The sequence below is a fragment of the Microtus pennsylvanicus genome, chromosome 5, assembly GCF_037038515.1.
Source record: "Microtus pennsylvanicus isolate mMicPen1 chromosome 5, mMicPen1.hap1, whole genome shotgun sequence".
NCBI lineage: Eukaryota > Metazoa > Chordata > Mammalia > Rodentia > Cricetidae > Microtus > Microtus pennsylvanicus.
In genome coordinates, this window is record NC_134583.1 from 61,506,164 (window position 1) to 61,528,637 (window position 22,474).

At 42.4% G+C, this 22,474-nt stretch overlaps 2 protein-coding genes across 2 annotated transcripts in view; both read left to right on the plus strand.

Moving 5' to 3' along the window:
* The window catches only part of LOC142849640 (phospholipid-transporting ATPase ABCA3-like), a 100,349-nt gene extending 87,626 nt beyond the window's left edge, over positions 1-12,723 (plus strand). The window contains exons 25-31 of the mRNA XM_075972070.1: positions 367-492; positions 701-895; positions 3,369-3,556; positions 4,198-4,368; positions 4,714-4,904; positions 12,051-12,124; positions 12,517-12,723. Coding sequence (XP_075828185.1) covers positions 367-492; positions 701-895; positions 3,369-3,556; positions 4,198-4,368; positions 4,714-4,904; positions 12,051-12,124; positions 12,517-12,657 — 1,086 coding nt within the window. The 3' untranslated portion in view covers positions 12,658-12,723. The remainder of the gene's footprint in view (positions 1-366; positions 493-700; positions 896-3,368; positions 3,557-4,197; positions 4,369-4,713; positions 4,905-12,050; positions 12,125-12,516) is intronic.
* Positions 12,724-18,597: 5,874 nt separating this feature from the next.
* LOC142850951 (phospholipid-transporting ATPase ABCA3-like) overlaps positions 18,598-22,474 on the plus strand; it is an 81,469-nt gene continuing 77,592 nt past the window's right edge. Inside the window, exons 1-3 of the mRNA XM_075974840.1 lie at positions 18,598-18,657; positions 19,013-19,274; positions 21,702-21,829. Of these exons, the coding sequence (XP_075830955.1) occupies positions 18,598-18,657; positions 19,013-19,274; positions 21,702-21,829 (450 nt within the window). The remainder of the gene's footprint in view (positions 18,658-19,012; positions 19,275-21,701; positions 21,830-22,474) is intronic.

The following is a 22,474-nucleotide window of genomic DNA, read 5'->3' on the forward strand; positions in this document are numbered from 1 at the left end:
GACCCGGGTACAGAGTCAGGGAAATCCTCACAGACGCCAGGAGAAGGACTCGTTTGCTTACAATTTATTTTTGTATATTTGATGTTTGTTAGAAATTTGTGGTTTATCCCCCACTTACTCTTTTTTATTATATTTTACTTGATTACCCTTGCTAGGGCCTTGTCAATATCTCTAAACCACCAAATTTTGTGATTTTTTTTTTAAATTTTACCTTTCCTTCCTTCCTTTCTTTTTTCTTTTTGACATATTTATTCCATTTCACTGATCTCCATCTGAAACAATCCTCGTTTAACCTTCATGAATTCATCCAGTCTAGAGCAGATGCTCAAGCAGTATCTACCATCCATTCTCGTCTTCACAATACAGGCTAGAATGTCCCAAGAGTTATCCGCGGAATCTGAAGATGAAGATGTACAAAATGAAAGGGAAGCTATCCTGCAGCATCCTCAAGAGTCCCTGAACTCTACTGTGCTCATTAAGGAGCTTGTAAAGGTAATGTTTTTCCAGGGCCAGCGCATGGCTCCATTCCCCAAGATGAGCACCAAGGAATCACTGTGGGCCTTTTGGATCTATGCCTGTTCTCCAAGAAGGGTTCTTATGAGACTGTCTGAAGTACTGTGGTCTGTAAAGGTTTGAAACTGTGTGTCTGACTCATCCGAATACATAGTTCCATGTATTTTGTATTTTCTTTGTTTTTAAGATATATTTTAAAGTACCACCCATTCTGGCTGTGAGAAATATCTCTGTCACCATCCAAAAGGAGGAGTGTTTTGGATTGCTTGGACTAAATGGAGCTGGAAAAACTACTACCTTTCAAATTCTGACTGGAGAAGAGGTTGCTACGTCTGGGGATGTGTTCATTGAAGGCTACAGCATCACAGAAAATATCCGAAAGGTATGCTAGTGTACAGTCTGAAGGTGAGAAGCATGTTACCTTCGGGGTGCAGACGGGAGGCAAATGGCAGGAGCCCCCAGAGAGGACTGGTGACAGGTATTGAGATGATTCAATGCATTCCGTCGGATGCTTCTGGAAAGAGAAGGAAAATGTAAGGGGACACATGGAGGTATGAAGGGCAGAGTCCTCTGAGTGAAGTGCAACCTCTCAGCAGCCCCTGTAGCACACGACACAATGTACCTGGTGTGCAGATATCCATTAGACTCAGAGTCTCCAGCACACCACACTATGTGCCTGGTGTGCAGACATCCATTAGACTCAGAGTCTCCAGCACACCACACTATGTGCCTTGTGTGTGCAGACATCCATTAGAATCAGAGTCTCCAGCCTAGTGTCTAAGAAGAAACTTGACAAAACTCTGAACTAGATGTGCATGGTGGTACATGCTTTTAATGCTAGCATTCAGGAAGCAGAAGCACTCAGGAAGCAGAAGCATGTGGATCTCTGGAGTCCTAGGCCAGCCTTGTCTACACAGTAAGACCTGTCTTACTGGGAACCAGCTGACACCCAAAATTAAGGCCCTGAGAAAGTGAAACATGAATCACTACTTAATCTGGCACAAAACTCCAGGGCAGGGCCGAGGAGATGGCTGTGGTTCAGGTGCTTGTCGTGCAAACCTAACATTCTGAGTTCGGATACCCAGAGCCCGGTAACAGCCAGATACAGCAGGATGCTCCTGTGCAGTCCCAGCATTCCTATGACAAGAAGGCAGAGATGGGAGAATGGCAGCTAGCTGAGTGTATACAGTGGTGAATATCAAGATAGCCAGCCTCAAATAAGGTAAAAGTTGTCCACTGACCTCTGTGCAAATTCCCATACTCGTATGCATGCAAGCACATAGACATCCAGACCCAGACATAACAACTTTAGAGTAGGAACTCTGGGGGAACCAATATTGGGGCAGGAGAACTGCACCTTTAATGGTGAATTGCTGGTAGCTTGGGCAGAGCAAATCTTAACACATATAGAACTTCAACAGGAAGCTGGTCGTTTGGCTAGCACTTCTGTACTTCTGTGAATTTTATCTCCTTGGGTTCAACCAGGTTCTTAGTGTGACTAGCAGAGAAAAATCCCTTGGACAGCCTGCAGGAGGAAGGAGACAGGAACCAATACACAGAATGTTCTGTCCTTAAGAAGTTTGCACATAGGTGGAGTTATTCAACCAGGGCCTGAAAGACCAGGACGAAGGAAATGATCAACTCCAACAAGCTCCAGCCATTAGTCCCACCTAAAGGAAGAGGAAAAATCAAGAAGCACCTAATAGACCATGCTGATTGATAAAGCTACTACTTCAAGCATTATTTTGAATGTAATTGAAGAGAATAGACACCCTTGCCTTGTCCCTGATTTTAGGATTTGTTATTTTTTTGTTTTTCTAAGAATGCACCTTTAATAGGATAATTGAAATAATCCATGCTTATCTTAGATATATGACCTAGCTCTCAAATTACAAAATAACTCACTACGAAACAACTCAGCTGAGGTTATTTCCTGCCTCCCTTTCATTGTTATGCAGCTGTACTTGACATTTATTGAAAAATTCATGTGAACCAAGAAACTTGTAAAGTATGTTGTTGTATTGAATACCATACCTGTTGAAGCAGATATAGAAATAGCTACACCTGCAGAGGCGTCTTCTAATTCATAATGCTTCGTCAGCTGTAGTTAACCTATGTTAACCTCATTCTCTATAGTCATCTAAGTCCCTCCCTAGTACTTCCTATGTCTCTCTATATGTCCTGGATCCTCCAAAACCTCTATGGCTAATTCTGGTCAGCTAGTAGCTATCTCTGCCCTCTGTTTTCTTGTCAGTCTCAGGAGTATCAGAGTGTGACCAAAATATCCCACAACACTCCTCTCATCCATTTATCATCACACAGAAGAATTCAGGGTCTTCTTAAACCTAGCCTAGACATTGCTAATTATCCTCCCACCTCCATCGCAGGCTTCAGTCTCGATAACCTGGTGTTCCTTGGGACAGAATAATAAAGATGTGTTAATGAACAATGTTCCAAATTTCAAAAGTATTTATTTACTTGTTGAGCATAGACTTCACACTACTGATTAACCTTACCAAGACTATAGGTTAAGAAATGGTAGTCCGGCCTCCTCCAGGCAAATATCCTTGTATTGCTCTAACTCTAATGTCAGCTTATAACAGTTATCCTGGGCACATGCACCTTCATGCATGAAGTTCTTCATGCCTTAGAGTTCTAATACATGCAGTCACCCCGGCCATGGTGATCCTGTGACCACTGGAAGATACAAAGTTCTTTGCTAGAAGGGCATCAATTTGTTCCCAGGCCATAGGTCAGAAAACTTTGAGGTTTTTTTTTTCCAGTGGTATTCATATTCACTGTGTGATGCCCAGTGAGGTAGTTGTCTTATCTCTATCAATGTTCTCTTATTTTAGGTAAGGTCAAAAATTGGCTATTGTCCACAGTTTGATGCTTTGCTGGATTTCATGACCCCTCGGGAGATCTTGACAATGTATGCCAGGGTGTGGGGGCTTCCAGAGAACAGTATTAGACCCTATGTGGACAACTTGTTGGAAATGCTGTACCTGCAACCACAAGCCGAGAAGTTTATTTACACCTTGAGGTGAGATCACATGCTGCTGCTCCCGTTGCGGCCGTATTCTGACATCTCCCATGTTTGGGATCTGACAGCTGTGGGATGGATTGCCACCTGTCTAAACAAGCTCCGTAACAGGCAGGCAAGGGCTGGAGTACTCAAGTGTTCTTCTGCAATGAAGCAGACCCTAGGAGCATCACACCGTTTTCTTTTCTTTTTTTTTTAATGATAAATTCTCAGGCCTGGTCCAATTTGAATTCTAGCCAGTGAACTAGACAAATGAGTGTTTCTCTTCCTGCCTTGCTGTGGCTCTTTGTCTCCTCATAAAGGGCAAGGATGAGGTTCTCTGTGCTGCTCTGGCTGACTGCCATGTAGCTCATATGTTAGAAAATCCCAAGGAACTACAAGAATAAGAATCAGAATTTAACTGATAATATAGCTAAAAAATAAATGGAACAAGCAAAAGTCATCATTCTGCATTGCAGATGAAAGCAAATTTCTGTGTACAGTTGGGTTTGGTCTCATGTCCCAGTACAGTCACGTGTAATCAGCGTTTTTCTTCCCTGTAACTAAAGTCCAAGTGCTAATTCGATGTTACCTACTAAATTATTGTACTATAAAGCTATCTGTACTTCCACTTCTCTTTCCCTCCCTCCCTGACTCTGAAGTGGAGGAAGCAAACGCAGGCTGAGCACTGCTGTCGCCATAATGGGGAAGTCGTCCGTCGTCTTCCTAGATGAGCCGTCCACTGGCATGGACCCGTTAGCCCGGCGCATGCTCTGGAACACAGTGATAAAGACGCGAGAGAGTGGCAAGGTCATCATCATAACCTCTCACAGGTGTGGCTCACAGTGGGCGAGGGCAGAATTCTATGGCTGTGAGGAGGAAATGCCTGGGGCCAGGAATAGTGTATAGAAAACTTGCCTGAGTATGTGAGCTTCTTAGCATTTAATCCTAAGAAATGTTTGAATATGTAAGGGGAAGATATTTATGAGCTGTTCCATTTGAAGAGCTGGTCCTCTCCTGTTCTGAATTTTAAAATACCTCCATTCCCTATGGCCCTAATAACTGGCAAACGAGAATTATCTCTTCAAGAGGCTCACAAAACATTGGGTATCTGAATGTCCTCTAACATTCAAATGACATAGCTCTGCCGTATGTCCCCTGGCATCTTGCTTTTCTAGTATGGAGGAGTGTGAAGCTCTCTGCACCAGGCTGGCCATCATGGTGCGGGGAAAGTTCGTGTGCCTGGGGAGCCCTCAGCATCTCAAGAACAAATTTGGCAATGTTTACATCATGAATGTCAAGTTCAAAACTGACACTGGTGACGACGTAATAAAGGATTTTGAAGAATTTATTGCCCAGATTTTCCCAGGTAAGTTGGGTCAGGTTAACTTTGCCGGGTAAGTCGTGTCTGTTGTCTGACCATCTGCGTGCTGTCCGTCTCTAACCATGGTTTCCTGTGAGGCTTTTGTATGTCTGACACCTAATAATAAGTTCTTTGGAAGAGGTTTGTGCCTGTAGCTGTTTCTGTTTATGCAAGTGTTCAAAAAATGGTAAGAATTTGTCAGTCTCGTGTGTGAACGAGAAGTCATAGAATTTTTAAAAAATATTTATTTATTTATTATGTATACAATATTCTGTCTCTGTGTGTATGCCTGCAGGCCAGAAGAGGGCACCAGACCTCATTACAGATGGTTGTGAGCCACCATGTGGTTGCTGGGAATTGAACTCAGGACCTCTGGAAGAAAAGGCAATGCTCTTAACCTCTGAGCCATCTCTCCAGCCCAAAGTCATAGAATTTAAAGTTTGAAGGTTTGGGTTTTGTTTTTAAGCAATTCCAATTTTTTAAAATATGATCCATATCAGTCTACTCGGACCGACTCCCATAGCACAATACCACAGAGTGGGTGGCTTAACCAGCATTTATTTTCTCACAGCTTTGGGGGTTGAAAGTCCAAGATCAAGTCTCCAACAGCGCTGGTGTCTTCTGAGACCTCTCTGGCTTACACTGCAGACAGCATCTTCCCACTTTATTCTCATAGGCTGTTTTCTGTATTTTTGCGTTTCCCTGGTGCCCTGGTGTCAAGTTTTGTTTTTTCTTTTTTTTTTCCCCCAAAGGATACCAGTCCCAGTGGATCAGCAATGTCACACTTAAAACCTCATTTAGACTCAGTTACCTCCATAAAGGCCCTATCTCCAAAGTCTCCTGGGGAGGTGGGACTTCAGTGCATGCATTTTGAAAGAGATAAAAAATTCAGGCTATAACATAATCTGTGAAAAATATTAAGTATTTTTGTCTTGTATTAAGAATTATAACTCTTGCTGGTGGTGGTGGCGCACGCCTTTAATCCCAGCACTCAGGAGGCAGATGCAGGCCTCTTGTGAGTTTGAGGCCAGCCTGGTCTACAAGAGCTAGTTCCAGGACAGCTAAGGTTACTGCATAGAGAAACCCTGCTCAAAAAATAAACACAGACAAACAAACAAAAAATTGTAACTCTGACCATTTGCTGTCTCAGCCAGGATATAGTTTTGAAATGCAAATGAGTATGTTTTCTTTCAAGAATTTCTGTTCTGATGTTGGTTGCTCTTAAAAATCTGATAACTCAGTGGTGACAAGAAATTTTATAAATGTTATGACTCTAATAAAGTATTCATTTGATAAGAAAAATTTTTTAAAAAGTAATTCCGTTTGGTACCTTAAATCCAACAAGAACCGGTCTGCTAGCCACATGGTGCAGTGCAGACCGTAGATGCTACTTTTGCTTCCGGTTTCTCACCTCACTCTCTGATCAAGGATTCTCGCACCTGTGGACTTTATCTTCATTTCCACCTTATTGGGCTGAGCAAAACAATAACAGGAGTCCCTCTAGGATTAAGCTGAGGATTTGGAATTTTACAGTCTGAAGCCATGGGAAATAACACAGGAGAAGCTGGGATCACTAAGTAAGTGAAGGCCAGCAGGGCAGCTGTGGGAGTAGGCGTGTGGCCCTGGGCCGTGGTGATAATGACATGGTATGGGAATGCAGGTGCATATGTCCCGAGAGTTAAAGATCTGCTTATGTGCCCATTCGCAAACATTTTTGAATACTCAACAAAGTTTTATTTTCTGTGGTGCCTTGTGGTCCAAGAAGTTGATTTGCTGTTAGCTCTTCTGCTTATTGTGGCACTTGACAGAGGAACACCAAATACTAACCCCCACTAAGGATGTGGACACACATATCTTATGGGAATGTGGGCTTGAGAAAGGCTTTGAGTGTAAGCCCTTCCCTATATGATTCTTGAGTAAAGTATGAGTAGATATTTATCCTTAAAAATAAGAAATAAACCTTAGCCAGAGGGCAGTTGAGTAAGCATTTCTTGTGGGGTTACCACAAGAAAGCGGATGCTTTTAGCATATAAGTTTTATATAAACTCAAGGAAATTTAAATAACCATATATTTGTTTTATAAAAAATGTCAGAAATAGGATGATTCTTGTCTTCAATATAGATTTTATCTCTGAAAAGCATTGTGGATAAAATTAATCTAGAATCTTATAAAATTGTAACAAAATGTTTTAATGAAATAATAGGCTCAAAAATAAAGTATTTTCCCTCTTAGCCCCAAAGATAACATATTAATAACAGGAAGGAAAAACATAAAAGAAATAAAACAGAAAAATAAGCCGTAAGAAAATATAAATCCTAGAAGCTAACGGCCATGCCTTTGCTGGGATCTGAGGTGATGCCTTGAGCTGTCTCTGGGGAGCGCATTCTGAGAGGGCCATATAAAAGGCAGGGCCTTCAAAGTGGATAGAAGTCAGTCCTCCGCAGCATCTTCTTCCAAGCAGAAGAAAGCACAGCTCTGCTCTGGAGGAAAGTGCGCCTTAGCCAGGCTTGGATTAGAAGGATCAGAAGAGCATGTGGCAGGGCTCCCTTGCTGCCATCTGTTATTAGCTCCTAGAAGGCTCTCTGCTGTGAAGCTACAAGCATTTTGCCCTACCCCACTTCCTACATTCCTAAACTACAAGGCAATTCATCTCCCACAGGCACAAGGAATTGGCAAGGTTGTGGTTGATCTCCGCAGAAAGCGCTGCTAGTGAAAAGCAGAAACCCTGGCATGATGGAAGCACAGTGCTATAAACAGAAAGACATTACCTCACAACGTGCCACAAGTGGGATAGACACCATAATAGAAGAACAAAGAAACTGGCTGACGAAACAATAGAAGGATCCACAGGACAGCCAACAGCCTTGGAGAGGATTTTCTCAGCAAAGTTTCGTAAATACTTAACTAAAGAATAAACAACATGTAGTGTGCAAAGGAAATGGATATTGCAGAAGAGAACAGCAGGGAAAAACAAACTAATGTATATATGGATGTGTGGGAAAGTGAAGTAAGGCAGGGACAGGCCAGGGAAGCCGGTCACAAAGGGAGTGAAGTCAGCAGAAGAGAAGCAGTACTGAAACTTGTCAGTCGTGTTCCTGAAGCCAAAGAAGACAGACCGAACATGAAAGTCAAGCACCAAGGCATATTCTAATGAAATCACTGCCCTTTAGTATAGCTCACTCTGTAGACCAACAGCCAAGTAAGTCAGTGACAAGCAGAATAAAAGCAGAATGAATAGATCAAGCATGTGTGCATGTGTGTGTGTCTCACTGTATGTTCACATGTGTGTATGCATGAGGAATCCAGAAGAAAACCTCAGATATCCTTCCATTCAAGCCACCCATATTACATAGGTGTGTAGTGTATGTTTTTGTCATATGGGTATGTGCTCCTATACATGCAAGTGTATGTGTATGTACATATGACTGTGAAGGACAGGTCGGTGGAGTCCTCGGGTCAGTGAGGTCCTCAGTTGCTCTCTGTCTTTTGAGGCAGTGCCTTTCACTCAGTATGAAGCTTCCCAATTTGACAAAACTGACTCTAGGAATAACCTGTCTCTGCCCTGCTAGCACTGGGGTGACAGCATAGGCTAGCACTCCCAGCTTTATGCGGGTGCTGGGGATATTAACTCAGGTCCCCATATTTGGGCAGCACTCACTTTCTTGACTGAGCCATCTCCCCAGACACGGTGTTTTGTTATTGCTATGTCATAATCTCTTACTGGTTTAGACCTCACCAAGACCAAGTAGGCTGGGCTGGATGGCCAGTGAGCCCCAGAGATTCACCTGTCTTTACCTTTCCAACACAGGGAATTAGAAGTGAATGCCACCACACCTAGGCTTTTATGTGGGTTCTGGGATTCAAGCCTAGGTCCCCATGCTTATGCAGCAAGCACTTTAGCCATCCTCCAATCTGGTGCGGGAGAATTGTCTTTATTTTGTCAATCATGTTTTAAAATATTTATTTATTATGTAGACAATATTCTGTCTGTGTGTGTATGCCTGCAGGCCAGAAGAGGGCACCAGACCTCATTACAGATGGTTGTGAGCCACCATGTGGTTGCTGGGAATTGAACTCAGGACCTTTGGAAGAGCAGGCAATGCTCTTAACCAATGAGCCATCTCTCCAGCCCGTCAATCATGTTTTAAATAAATGCTGATTGGCCAGGCAGGAAGTATAAGCAGGTCACCCAGACAGGAAGTAGAGGCAGGGTGATGAGAACAGGAGTATTCTGGGAAGAAAAAGCTCTTCCCCCATTCCAGCCCAGACCACCGAAGAAGCAGCATGTGAGCTGCCCTGTTGAGAAAGGTACCGAGCCATGTGGCTAACATAGATAAGAACAATGGGTTAATAAAAGCTACAAGAGCTAATAAGAAGCCTGAGCTAATGGGCCAATCAGTTTATAAGTAATGCAGACTCTCTGTGTGATTTTCTTTGGAGCTTGCCAGCTGTGGGGTACTGGGCAGGACAGAAACCCTAACAAGCAGGCCCTCCATGTTACACAAATCTTTGACAAGAATGTTTTAAAACAACAGCTTGTAAATATATTTAAGAAATGCAGGGAAGGAAAAATGGAAACAAAAAATTTTAACCCCAAAATGATCTTAAGGATTCAGAGTCACAAAAAAACAGGCACCGGGCTGTGGTCGTTCATGCCTGTTATCCCAGCATCCGGGAAGCAGAGACAGGTATATCTCTGTGAGTTTGAGGCTAGCCTGGTCTACAAAACTAGTTCCAGTTCAGGCTCCAAAACTACAGAGAAACCCTGTCTCAAAAACAAAAATCCAGGCATTATTGTTCCCATAAGTTCTTTCTGAAGAATATGCAGGTGAAAATTTTCAGATTAATTGAAAATGTTGGAGAAACATCTGCATAAGAACTAATGGTGAGTATTGGGCTGGGTTTATTCGGTAGGACACATTTAAAATTGAATGCCAGCACCAGGGAGGCTGAGGCAGGAGGACTGAAAGTTCAAGACCAACCTGGCCTACACAGTGAGAACCTTCCTTATTCTGAACAGAAAACAAGAGGCCAGACCAGTGGTTCTCAACCTGAGTCCTGACTCCTTTGATGATCGCTTATCAGACATCCTGTATATTAGATATTTATATTATGACTCATAACTAAAGATGGATGTTATAAGTAATTCTACACTAGCTCAGAACTGAGTATAATAAAGGGTTCTCTATTCAGGGATAGACTTACAGATCACAGTCCTCTGCTTGAACAGGGAACCGGAACTGAATCCAGCACTGGAGAGAGAGCGAGCACAGGCAAGCTTTACGGCTGCATTTATATCATAAGAGACCACACCCAAGTGGACTGATATATTAAAGACTATTGGCTGAAGGAATTCCCACAGCACATAACAATAGCAAAATTACAGTTATGAGGTAGCAATGAAAATAATTTTATGGTTGGGGGTTACCACAACATGAGGAGCTGTATTAAAGGGTCTCAGCATTGGGGGGCTTGAGAACCACTGGGCTAAATGAATGTTCTCTGTCTAATCACATAGCATATAATTGATAAATGTTTTAGTAATACATATGATAATTTTAAATGAATGCAAACAATATAAAACCCTAACCCCATATTCTCTCACTAACCCAATACTTGGCACTTGGGAGTTAATTTTTTATTTAAGTGTTTGATTTTGTTCAGCCAGTTTGCAGTATCTTCCCATGTAAACAGATTCTCCTGTCATCTTCCACGGTAGGCACTTGTCTCCACAGATACTGCCTTAATCATTTGTTCAGTGTTTGCCTATCATAGAACACACATATTCAAGAAAGAGTCTCATTGTAAATAGTGGGGGCAGCGTCTCTGCAGTTCTCTGTATCTTCAAATGTAAGCTGAAATTTGACTTAAAAAAATACTGAAAAGGGCAGTGACCCAGAAATTCCATGTCTAGAAACAGACTGTAAACATTTAAGTCACCTGTGCTAAGGGTTAGATTATTTTTTTTTAAAAAAAGATAATCGCAACATTCTGATACAAGAAACAACTCTCAGCAGTCAAATGAAAGTAAAGTATAGGATATTAATATACTGACTGGTGCAGAAAAGATAATGAGTTAACTATGATGATATGAAATGCCATGAATAAACCTTTTAAACAGTGTTCAATGAAAGAAGGATTAGAAACTTTACCCAACTGGGCTTAAAATATAGATCGGGGGTAGATGACTTATCTACCAAGTATGAGGACTAAAAATGGGCAAAATCAAACCATTAAGATAAAAACAAAAGAAAATAACGTATAATGGGTTATTTTACTCAATTACACTGAAGACGCTGGAGACGTTTTATTGGGGCAGAGGCTGGAAGGTGTCATGTGGGAGCAGCTGCTTTGTTATTATTTGACCTGAATGGGAGGCTTCCTGTGTGTTGATTTCAAATAATTAAGTTCTGTGTTTGAAACATTATATAATAAAAAAATTTGTGTGGCAATGCATCCTTTAGGGCTGATATTAAAGAAAATCCCACATCATTATAACTACATATGAGTTACTTTCAATTTTTAAATCCAAGTCAATTTATTCTACAAATACACAATTCAGATATAAACAAGTATGTGTTCAAAATTCATACAGGATACTACTATTTTCCTTCTGATTGTACTAGTGAATTCTTACACACTTGTAAAGCAAACTAACAGACTTTGGTGGCCTGTATGCTGTCTGGGTATTTCCTTTTACGTGGCAGCAAGATTGTATAATCACAAGAAGATTGAGGCCACGTCATCCCTGCTTCCCTCCAAGGCCACCATCGGAAGATGCATGACCAGGAGGACTTTGCCCCAGCCCACATTCTCAGCATTGGTTTAGCAGTAAAGACTCAAGTTAATTTTAGGAGGACCGGTATCTAACATTAGACATGTGAGTTGAACAATGTATGCTCAATAACTGCCTTGTATTCCATGACAATACAGTTTCCTCAGTAATAAATCTTCTGAAAACAGTAGCCATGCTGGCTCTGATGGCTTGGATGAGAATGTCCCCCATAAGGCTCATGCTTTTGAACACTTGATCCTATCCACTTATGTCTAGACTTCTTCACTGTATATACTACTATGTAGATGTAACATTATTTTGGCAGTTTTAAATGAAATTGGTAAGATCACTCACCTGTCCTATTTTTCTGCCCTAGGTAGTGAGCTGAAGCAAGAGAATCAAGGGATCCTTAATTACTACATTCCCAGCAAGGACAACAGCTGGGGAAAGGTGACGCCTGAAACCATGCACTTGTATGCACTAACGATAGGCAAGGACTAACGATGGGGAGTCTGGGGTCCAGGCAGTGGAATCGTGCCTAGCATTGTGAGGCAGGAGCACATTTATGTTGTTTTTCAAATACCTTTAGAATTTAGTTGCCTTTTATTTCTGCCCCTAAATCCCATGATTAGTCTCTGTCCATCGAGAGAACTGGACAGAGACCCGCCTGCTCTTGGTTTCTCAATTACCTGTTCCTCCAGCTTTCCCCTCTCACCCTTCTGTCCTTCTGTCCTCTAGTGTGAGCCCAGGGGACATTGGGGAGCAGAAGGAGGGACTTCTCTGGGTCGGGGTCTAGAGGGAACTTGTCAATGGTGACTGCATGTCTTCTGTTGCTGCTGAAGGTGTTTGGCATTCTGGAGAAAGCAAAAGAGGAATACAATTTAGAAGACTATTCCATCAGTCAGATCACCCTGGAGCAAGTCTTCCTGACCTTTGCCAACGTAGATAACCCAGAAAGTGATCATGCAAAAGCGGTGCCTTGAGATTCAGTTACAGCCAGCGATTAGGATGTCTTTATTCAACTCTACTTGGGTCTGGACAGGGGCATGTGTGTGTGTATATATATATATAATTTTGTGTAAATATATTCACATAATAAAGATTTCCCTGTTGGAGAACATTTATCCCCTTCGTTATAGACTTAGATGAGTCACTTGTGAATATATTATGTATGGATTTAAAGCTGTTGCTGAAATACCCCCTTTTCCCTTCTAGAAACAAGAAAGAGCAGCGTTTACCAGGGTGGAGACAAGGTCTTGAGTATTCTGAGAACAGAAACATCCGGAAAGTACGGTGGAATAGATAGGGCAATGTGAAGAGCAGTCTCACTGTGTTCTAGCAGCTGGTGTGTATGGGAGAAGCGTCTGTGTATAAGGCCTGAGACAAGTCATCTTTTCTAGAACATACACATATTCATGGAAGCACACAGCTGATGCCAAAGATTAAAAGGCCAGTCGAGTAGTAATTTCCCAAAGTCAAATCAAGAGTCTTTTCACCAAGAACATGCAAAGTCCCAGAAGAGAAAGAAAACATAGTGTGTTTTGAGCTGCATACACTTGTGATTCTATCATTAAGAAGGACAGGGTTTTCCAGGTCCTCAGCCTCTTATCTAAAGAATTAAAACCAAGGACTCACACAGATTCGCAAAAGTAGGAAGATAAATCATACGAATGCCCAATCACACATAGGCATAAGATGTAATTAGTGGATTCTCTCTGAAAAAAACAACAAACAAACAAGAACTAACTAGCAACAAAATGGCCTCGAGAACCCAACCTATGTCTTATTGCTGTAGCAACAGTACAGTTTTCTTTGGGTTTCCTCCCCAACAGAAAACACGAGTGGGTCTTCCACTATCCACGCTCCATGACTGTGTCATCGAATCATCTCAGGATCAGAAGGTAGGTTTTGCTACTTCATTTTTGTCATTGAGATTGGCAGGTGCTCAAAAGTTTGACGAAGGTTTCAGGTGTGCCAGTCACTGTTCCCTTGAGAGAAGATGTCACGTTGTAATTTGCACAAAGTTTAAAGAGTTACTAACCCTGACTGGATATCGCCAATGACTGAAAACATCCAAGGATAGGTCCTGAGCTCTGGACCACAGCTGTCGCAGAGATTTTTCAAGCAGCAACACTCCTGAGTGCATGAGCTGCCTAAACTGTGAAAACAGCTCTTGGGTCTGGGTTGTTGACAGGGGCAGGTTCCCGCGGAGAAGCAGACAGCTGTGGCTGGCTCTGTGAGCTCCAGGGAACGAGGTTCACACTAATAAGGGCAGGTGCCAGGCCAGAGCCAAAAAAAAAAAAAAATTATTCTGCGGTGTTCCCACAGCGCCCTCTGTTGACAAGGCGTAAGGTCACGTTTGTTCCCGCTCTTCTGGCGCCAAGACTTAATAATAAATTCCTATCACACACATCAGGGATAGAGAACTTGCGGTGCTTGCCAGAACACAGAGCCTGTGATTCTAACATGAAGCTAAACTGGAAAGGACTGAGAAATGTGGCAATTGATCCAGTCCTGGGGAGCGCGGGAGAGAGAGAGAAGGACGTGAGGGAAGGAGAGTGTGGGGGGGGGGGGAGGGGGTCAGTGGAACCCTATGCTGCTGGAATTATAGACTACCCCACGTTTTGGAAAGGAAGCAAAGGGTGGTGCGTGGTGGGCTGAGTAAGTAGTAGGTGATGCTGAGAAGGATTTGGAGCAAGCAGAGGTTTGGGCTTGGACTCCAAGCTTGGCTTGCTCTCTCCTCTAGCGCCCCTACTGGCTCCCCAGCTACTGTGTATGCCTACAGCTCCCCACCACCCCTCACATACTGTTTCCCCCTGTGTTGATGAATTTAGGGAGTAGGAGAAACATATGGTCGTGGCATATGCTCCATGGTCCTGTTTTCCTGGTTCCCGCTACTCACAGCCCATCCCCTGTTCCTTCTCCAGTTCGTGCCTTGGTCTCCTCCCCCTGCTCCTGACTCTCCTTGACCGTTCACCGTACTTAGCACGTGACTCTGGGTCGTGTCTCCCCCCCCTACCCCCCCCCACCTGTACTTTTAATTGGTTTGCACGACGCCAGGTCGCATCCTTGGGAAGGAGAGCACTGCCCTGCAGGACGGTTGGCTAAGGCACTGGGTGCAGGACAATTCTCTCCAACTAGGCGGTCTGGTGCTTTTCAGTGGATAAGGTGCTAGGGGTTAAAGTTGCTAAATTGGAGCCCTGGTGGTGAGTCTTTCCGCCTTCCCTTGTGTCTACTGCTTTCAGATGCCCGGGAGCTTAATTTTCCTTTCTCTTTATCTTTCTCTTTTTGTCTGTCTGTCCCTGTTTCTCTATTTCTGCTGCTCCCCATCCCCTTCAATTTGTTATTTAAGGAATGAGGATAATGCCAGGACCACAGCTCAGGGTGCAAGGTCACAGGAGGTTAAAGGCAAAGAGGCAGGATGCTCCTTCAGTGCCCCTTGAGTTGTAGATCAGCCAGATCTACAGGGTGAGGTCCTGTCTCAAAAGAGAGAGAGGCGGCAGGGAGGGAGGGAGAGAGGAAGGGAGGGAGGGAGAGGAGAAGGAAACAAACTAGCCGCACATTTTCCCTTCACAGAATAGAAAAGTTTGGACTGTGTAGGATTTGGGTGCAAAGGCTCCTGCACTTCACCCTTGTGCTCGGTTAGTTTTGTTCGTGTTTTTCTAGTTCCCTGGTGTGTTGGCAGGTTGTTTTTGAGAGTCTGGGGTGTAAATTTCAATCCTCTAAGCTTTCATGGTAGAGAGATTTTTGCTGCATCTTATAAGTTTGGTATGTTGTTTCTGTCTTCATTTGTCCCAAGATAGCAGTAATTGCTTTTAAAAAAATGTCTTCACTGATACCTTAGTGTGCTGTCTAATTTCCATTTGTCTGTGAATTTTCACGAGTACTTCCTCCTGTTATTTATATCAAAGTTTCATAGCACTGTATTCAGAAAAGATACATGATGCAGGGCCCATGAGCACCGGTCACAGCCTCCTGAGTAGTTAAAATTAAAAGTACGTGTCTGTTTTAACTAACACAGCTACTTCTGTACTCTTTTTGGTTTCCATTTTCTTGGGATATATTTTATTTTTAACTTCTGTTATGGCCATGTAATGTATACACACAACAATAATAATAAATAATTATTTGAAAACAGTACTAGAGATTTTTCTAGTAATATTATGGTCATGTTATATTTGTTGTGTTCCAAAATATTAAATAGTTTACCTGAGCATCATTTTTCCAGAGGATAATTGTGCGTGTGTGTGCACGCGCATCTGTGCGTGTGTGTGCAGGTGTGCATGTGCACGTGTGGGCTTGCACATGCTGACAAGGTCCCTGATTTGATTGCTGTGCCTGAATTTAGATTACAGTTCCTGTAACTGACAGTCTCCCTCAGATTCATCCTCAGCGCACTTAAGATTAAATAAAGCTTTAATGACTCTCCTTTATGGCTCTGAGCTCCAGCTCTTGGCCTGCCTCAGAGCTGCCTCCCCCCAGAATTCTGCCAGCTATGCAAGGCTGTGCTCAGTGGTGGGAATCTGAACCTACACGCCTGATTTCAGCTAGGAAGAGTGATGATGGTTGCCCAAGTGAATGAAATCCCTGACAAGAAGCTGTGTCTGGCTGTGAACAACAACAGCAGCAGCAACAAGACCTTCAGGAAGAAGTCTATGTCTGCAGAGACTGATAGACCACTGGGATTTCAGCACCGAGGGGAGACTAGACGTCTGTAGGTTCAGGAGCTAATTACTTTATCTTGGTCTGGTGTTAGCCTCCAGGGACAGTCCGTATCTGAACTGATACCTTGTGGTAATAAATAAAAACCTCTTAGAAGCTATTAACTTAGAGGAACACTAGTTTCCACCGCCCCAAGAGCTAAGCATGTCACCAGACAGCATCCAGGGCCATAGGCTATGTGACTTACAAACTGCAGGAAATTTTGATGGGTTTTCAGGAGACTGGAATGTCTGAAACGAAAGTGCCAGCAGATCAGTGTCTTGGGAAGTCTCTTTCCTGACACACGGGGGCTCTAATGTCTGCATGTACTCACATGACAGACAGATGAGATGGAGAGGCTGGCTGTCTCTGGGGCTTCATGTACAGGTAGCAATCCCACTTACATCACCGCTCAACGTTCCCATTTCTAAATAACATCATCTTTGCTGTTAGGATTTAGCATATGAGTCTGGTAGGAACATACACATAAATGTTCAGTTTGTTACAAACCACTCCCCTTATTGGTGGTAGTTATTTCCGTATTGTAAATTTGGATAACAAAGTAATTAATCTTTGTTTAGTGCATGACATTTTGTAGATGTTAGGATCTCCACAGATGCTGAATACATTTTAAATGTAAGAATATATAACTATTCAGATACCCCAAGTGATTAGTTACTTTCAAACTGTATTAGAAAATTAAATGAATACAATTTAAGTAATTTACTTGTCTAAAAGTCACATGCTGCTAGATATTATTTTTTTTGCTTTAAAACTTTTTATTACTTCTTTGAGAATTTTGTGCAATGCCTTCTGATCATATTTGCCTCCTCCACCAATTCCTTCCCTCCTCTAGTCACTCAACATGGTCCTCTTTTAATTTTTTTTTAATTCATTGAGTAGTTTATGCTGCCCATATATGCTTGGGTGTGTGGTCTTCCACTAGAATGTGGTCGGTGAGCCATGGGCCACACTCCTAAAGGACATATCAATTACCAACACCTAGTTGGATGGGACGGGACTTTGTGTTCATCTCCCCACAGGTTGGGCTTTGACCTAACGTTCACTTCCCCAGGTCTTGCACATGTTGTCATAAATACTATGAGCTCATCTGTGCGGATGCCCTGTCGTGTTCTGAAGACACCGTTTACCTGCAGTTGTGTAGCACCTCTGGTTCTTACACTCTTTCTGTCCCCTCTTCCACAATGCTCCCTGATAGAGATACAGATGCAGGCTCTTATTCTGTGTACTTGGGTCAGATTCTTGTCTGATGAAGATCGGGAGATGGATTAACAATCTTTTATAATGACAAGCCATTAGTAGTCAGTTTAATACTGTGTCCATTTAGCAGAATAACAGTAGTAGGTTCTCTCTGGGGGTGTCCATGATCTGCCTGACCACAGAGTTCTTGGCCCTCATAATTATGATAGGTATAGGTTTCATCTTCTGGTGAAAGACTTAAATCAGTCATTGGTTACTCCCATAACATTTATGGTACTATTGTACATAGTATTGCCTATATTATTGTATATGGTATTGTACTATACCAGTGGGCTTATCTTACCACTCCAGTCATTACTGTAGCTTACAAAGTTCAGAGCTGGGTGAGAGTGGTGATAACTTTTCTTGCTCCAGAGAACCAATAGTGTCTTTCAGCACCACAGAAGCTAGGCAGTTAGGGATGAAGCTTCCAGATGAGAACCAACTTGATTCTTTTTTCGTGTTCTTTAACTCAAGGGTGCAGTGTCTTCAGAATTATGGTCTTACATCCAAGTTCTGGAGTGTAGCCAATAGCGCTGGCAATAGCCTTTAATGTTTGGAGGGACCTTACTGGCCAACAACTCCAAAAGTTACAACCCCCCTCTCCTCTGTGTGTGTGTGTGTGTGTGTGTGTGGCTTCCGTAGTAGCATGCAGGTCCCCATACAACATTTCTGAAGGTCTTTGGAGGTATTTATCTCTTCACATATTACTTCCTCTACCCTGCCCTTCCATCCACTACCCAAATTTAACCCTTCCTAATCCAAGATTCCCCCTTTAAGTCTTTATACCACCGGGTTCTCTCTCTTGCCTGTTGAAACTCCTCCCCCCGCCCAGATTTTCAGACCTATAATGGGTGTTACAAATGAAACACCATATCTGAAGATTCATGTGATCTTCATTTTCTTTTCTTTAAAAACATGTTTACTTCCTCCGGAATTGAACATCCACTCCGTACAGAAGAATGGCTTCACTGGAGACCAAAAAACTTGTGATTCTTCTGTGGAAGAACTTGACTTTAAAGGTAAGTTGAGCTCTGCGTGGTGTTCTTGCAGAAGCTCAGAGTGGGCCGACACTAATTCTCCCATCGCAATCACTGCCTTTTGATGTATACAGTTTTACCTTTCTTGGTTCCAGGGCTGGGGCTCCCTGTTCCAGACATAGAATCCACAGAGTGGGGCAATAGCGGAGTGTTTCATAGGACAGAGAAAATGGCAGTCTATGAAATTTCTCTGTCCCAGAGTAAAGCCTTGCTTATTGGTCACGTGTGTTAACTGAACGATGTCTCTTATTAACTCAATACATACAAATTGTCATTTGTTAAATCAATGACCTCTTAGAAAAACTAACATGATATTGTTCTTCTTTAATTCTTTTAGAGGCGGAAGTTTGGGGCTTTGGTTACTGAAATAGTCCTGATGTTTGTATTCAGTGTTGTGCTTTTGGCAACGCGAAAACTTCTTCCTATAAAACAGATTGAATCTGTCCGTTATCCTCATCGGCCGGTCAGTGGTGTTCCTTCCTTCATCCACGTCTTCACCAGTTCTCATCCTTGGGAACTGGCCTACGTGCCTTCCAACAGCACCACGGTACAGAATATTATTGAAAATGTGAAAAAGGATTTAAACTTCCATATGAAAGGTTAGTTAAGATTTTCATAAAAGCATATTATTCAATTATTTTAGCAAAAACATTATCTTTTTACCTGGACAATTATCTTCCACACAAAAACTTGGATATCCTCATAGCCAAGGGTCAGCTTTCTAAGTATGCTATTATAAAACTGGTTAAACTTGAAAGTTAAGTTTCTCTTAACTTTTTTTCTCTATACCCCCCAAAACAAAATAATATCTTAATATTAGATGATCAATTGATGGTTTTACAAATTATTCTCCAGCTCTGTGATACTAAGTTCGCATTGTTTCTGAATGAGCTTTAAAACTCGGGGCCAGAATAGCATCAGGAGCATTGCTGTGTTCAGCAGAGACACACAGGATAAACATGTCTTTATTCTGAATTAGTAGTGGTCAATTATTTGAAACAGTATTGCACAATCCATAGAAGGTTATACCTGAGTCCATTTTATGTAAGTGTAAAAAAGTACCTGACACAGGTGGCGTATAAAGAAAAGTTTATTTAACACATAGTTTTGGAAGTGAAAAGAACAAGATTGGTGTCCCCATCTGTATCTTGGCTATATCACAGTGGAATAAATGGCATTGTGGTGGAAGCACATTTGGTAGAGAAAGGTCATATGGAGAGACAGGAAGCTACAAGCTACATATAACAGTTTCAGACCAGCTCTTTTCTAACCACTCTCTCACATAGGAGCTAACCTGGGACCTGCAAAAACTTCATTAGCCACCCCCCCCCCACCCAGAGAAATCCCTCCAATGGCTTAACTATTTTCCACACGCACCTTTTAAAGCTCCTACCTCCTCCAAGTTGTGACTGTAACAATTGAGCTACATGCTCGAGGCATATCCAGAGCACAGTGGATATTAGAGAAGCTATGTAGAACTGGTTTAAGTTTACAGTTCCTCACTTGCCTTCTTCACACTCTTGGATCTATTTCTCCCCAGTTTCTCAAGGAGGCAAATACTATTAGAAATTCTGTGGGCTTCCCTCTAGTGAAGTCCTCGCTTTGAATAAGCATACAGTCCAGCTCTTCTGCCTCAGGAGCGTCGGGATCAGGGTCAAGTCCTGAGTCCATAACCTCAGCCATCCTTCTTTCTCAGATCATGCCTATACTGTTGTTTTCTGACCAACACAGAAAATACTTGTTTTTATGCAAACATAAATGTTCAGTCATCATAATCACAAGTCTTTCAAGGGTTGAACCCAACCAAGGCTTCCTATAATTACTGGATAGGAACGATAGGCTAAAATGATGGGAAATGCTTTAGAATGGACTGTTTGGTTGTTTATGGATTTGTTTACAAAAATGAGTGGAGCTGAGTCGCTGAGGGAACTGGATTTATGATAGTTCTGGCGAGATGCAGAGACAGTGACACCCAGAAGCACAGGTGACAAGTGTGGAGGACGGTGTTTTAAGGGTGGGAACACAAGCATCGAGAGCAGCTCCAGTGAGAATGCCAGCACCATCAATAGTGATGACGGTGGAGCTTTCCTTGTGTGCCTTTGGGAATCAGGGATTTGCTGAAGGGATTTACACCAGCAAAGCCATCTCAGTCTAAGGGGTAAATCTACACGGAACTTGATTTATACTGCAGCAGCTGTTAAGTCTATACATTGTGTTTACATCAACCATGCTTTTGACTCTAGGGAAATCCTTTAGGGTGTACAATGTACTGTGTAAAACTGGACTATATATTGAATAACTAAGATTTTTTTGATGATGTGGGAGTCCCCTCTGTGTGTTGCTTTTCTTGGTTAATGAATAAAGAAACTGCCTTGGCCTGTTGATAGGGCAGAACTTAGGTAGGCAGGAAAAACATAACTGAATGCTGGGAGAAGGAAAGAGTCAGATACTATGGATCCACTGGACACAGATGCTGGGAATTTTACCCGGTAAGCCACTGCCATGTGGCGACACACAGATTAATAGAAATGGGTTAAATTAAGATGTAAGAATTAGCCAATAAAACACTAGAGCTAATGGGCCAAGCAGTGATTTAATTAATACAGTTTCTGTGTGGTTATTTCAGGGCTAAGCTAGCCAGGTAGCTGGGACGAACAAGCGGGCCCTCCTTGCAACATTTTGACTTAGGAAAATATAAATTACACATTTTCTAAGGTCAATCAGGTTGCATTTCAAAGTTAAACTCATTGAGTGAAAATCTCAATTATTGGAATATGCTCGCTCAAACACCAAAATCATGAGGTGGCTTCCTTCCCCAACTTCCACATATTTTTAATTCAGATAGTAAATATTATGGAACCGTGGTATGACACCTTTCCCACTAATTTCTCCTCAAACTGGAAAGGCCTTAGCCCTGGGACACTTTGACCAGTCAGCTTACTCCAGCAGGTGTTCACAGCTCCCACCCTACAGGCAGGAAGTGCTCTCATTCCTTCTGCTTTCCTAGATTCTTCCTCTCTCTACAGTTACAGGGTTTTCTTCAGAAAGTGATTTGGAAGATTACATTAGGTCAGCTGTCAACTCTAGAAATGTTCTGGCTGCTATTGTATTTGACCACAGCTTCACAAACAGCAACGATCCCTTGCCAAAGAAGGTGAGAAAGTTTTCCATAGAAGCCTATGACTTGGGGCTGAAGAGGTGGCTCAGTGGAGAACACAGAGGGTAATATTGTTCTTCCAGAGGACCCGAGTTCAGTTCTTGACACTCACACTGGGCAACTTATAACCATCTGTAACTCCAGCTCCAAGAGCTCTAACACACCCATGTGCATATATACTCCCACACAGAAACACACGAATATACATAATTAAAAATAAAATAAATATTTTAAAAAGAAAAACCTTGAAACTGTACTTCTGATTTCTGGAGAGTTAATGAACAAGACATGTCATTATTGCATTTAATGATGAACTTGTTCCTTGACTGTGGCATGGAATTGGATCCAGTGTCTGTTACTGTGCTAATGAAAGAATTATATTTACTGCCTACTAGACTTTCTCCACAAACTGGAGTCTTGGGAAATCTAGACAGCTAAGGATATTACTTCTCCTCCTGTGTCTGATGTAGTAGCTTCCTATACCCTGCTGATGCTGCTGAAGTAAGCACGTGTTTCCTGGGTCAAAACACTTGCTATGATAAAGGAAGTGTATCATCACAAACGCTAAGAATGCCCTTTGCATTGAGCAAAGGTCACAGGTAGATGCAGAATATTCAAATGGAGTTTCAAGACAGAAGTCTT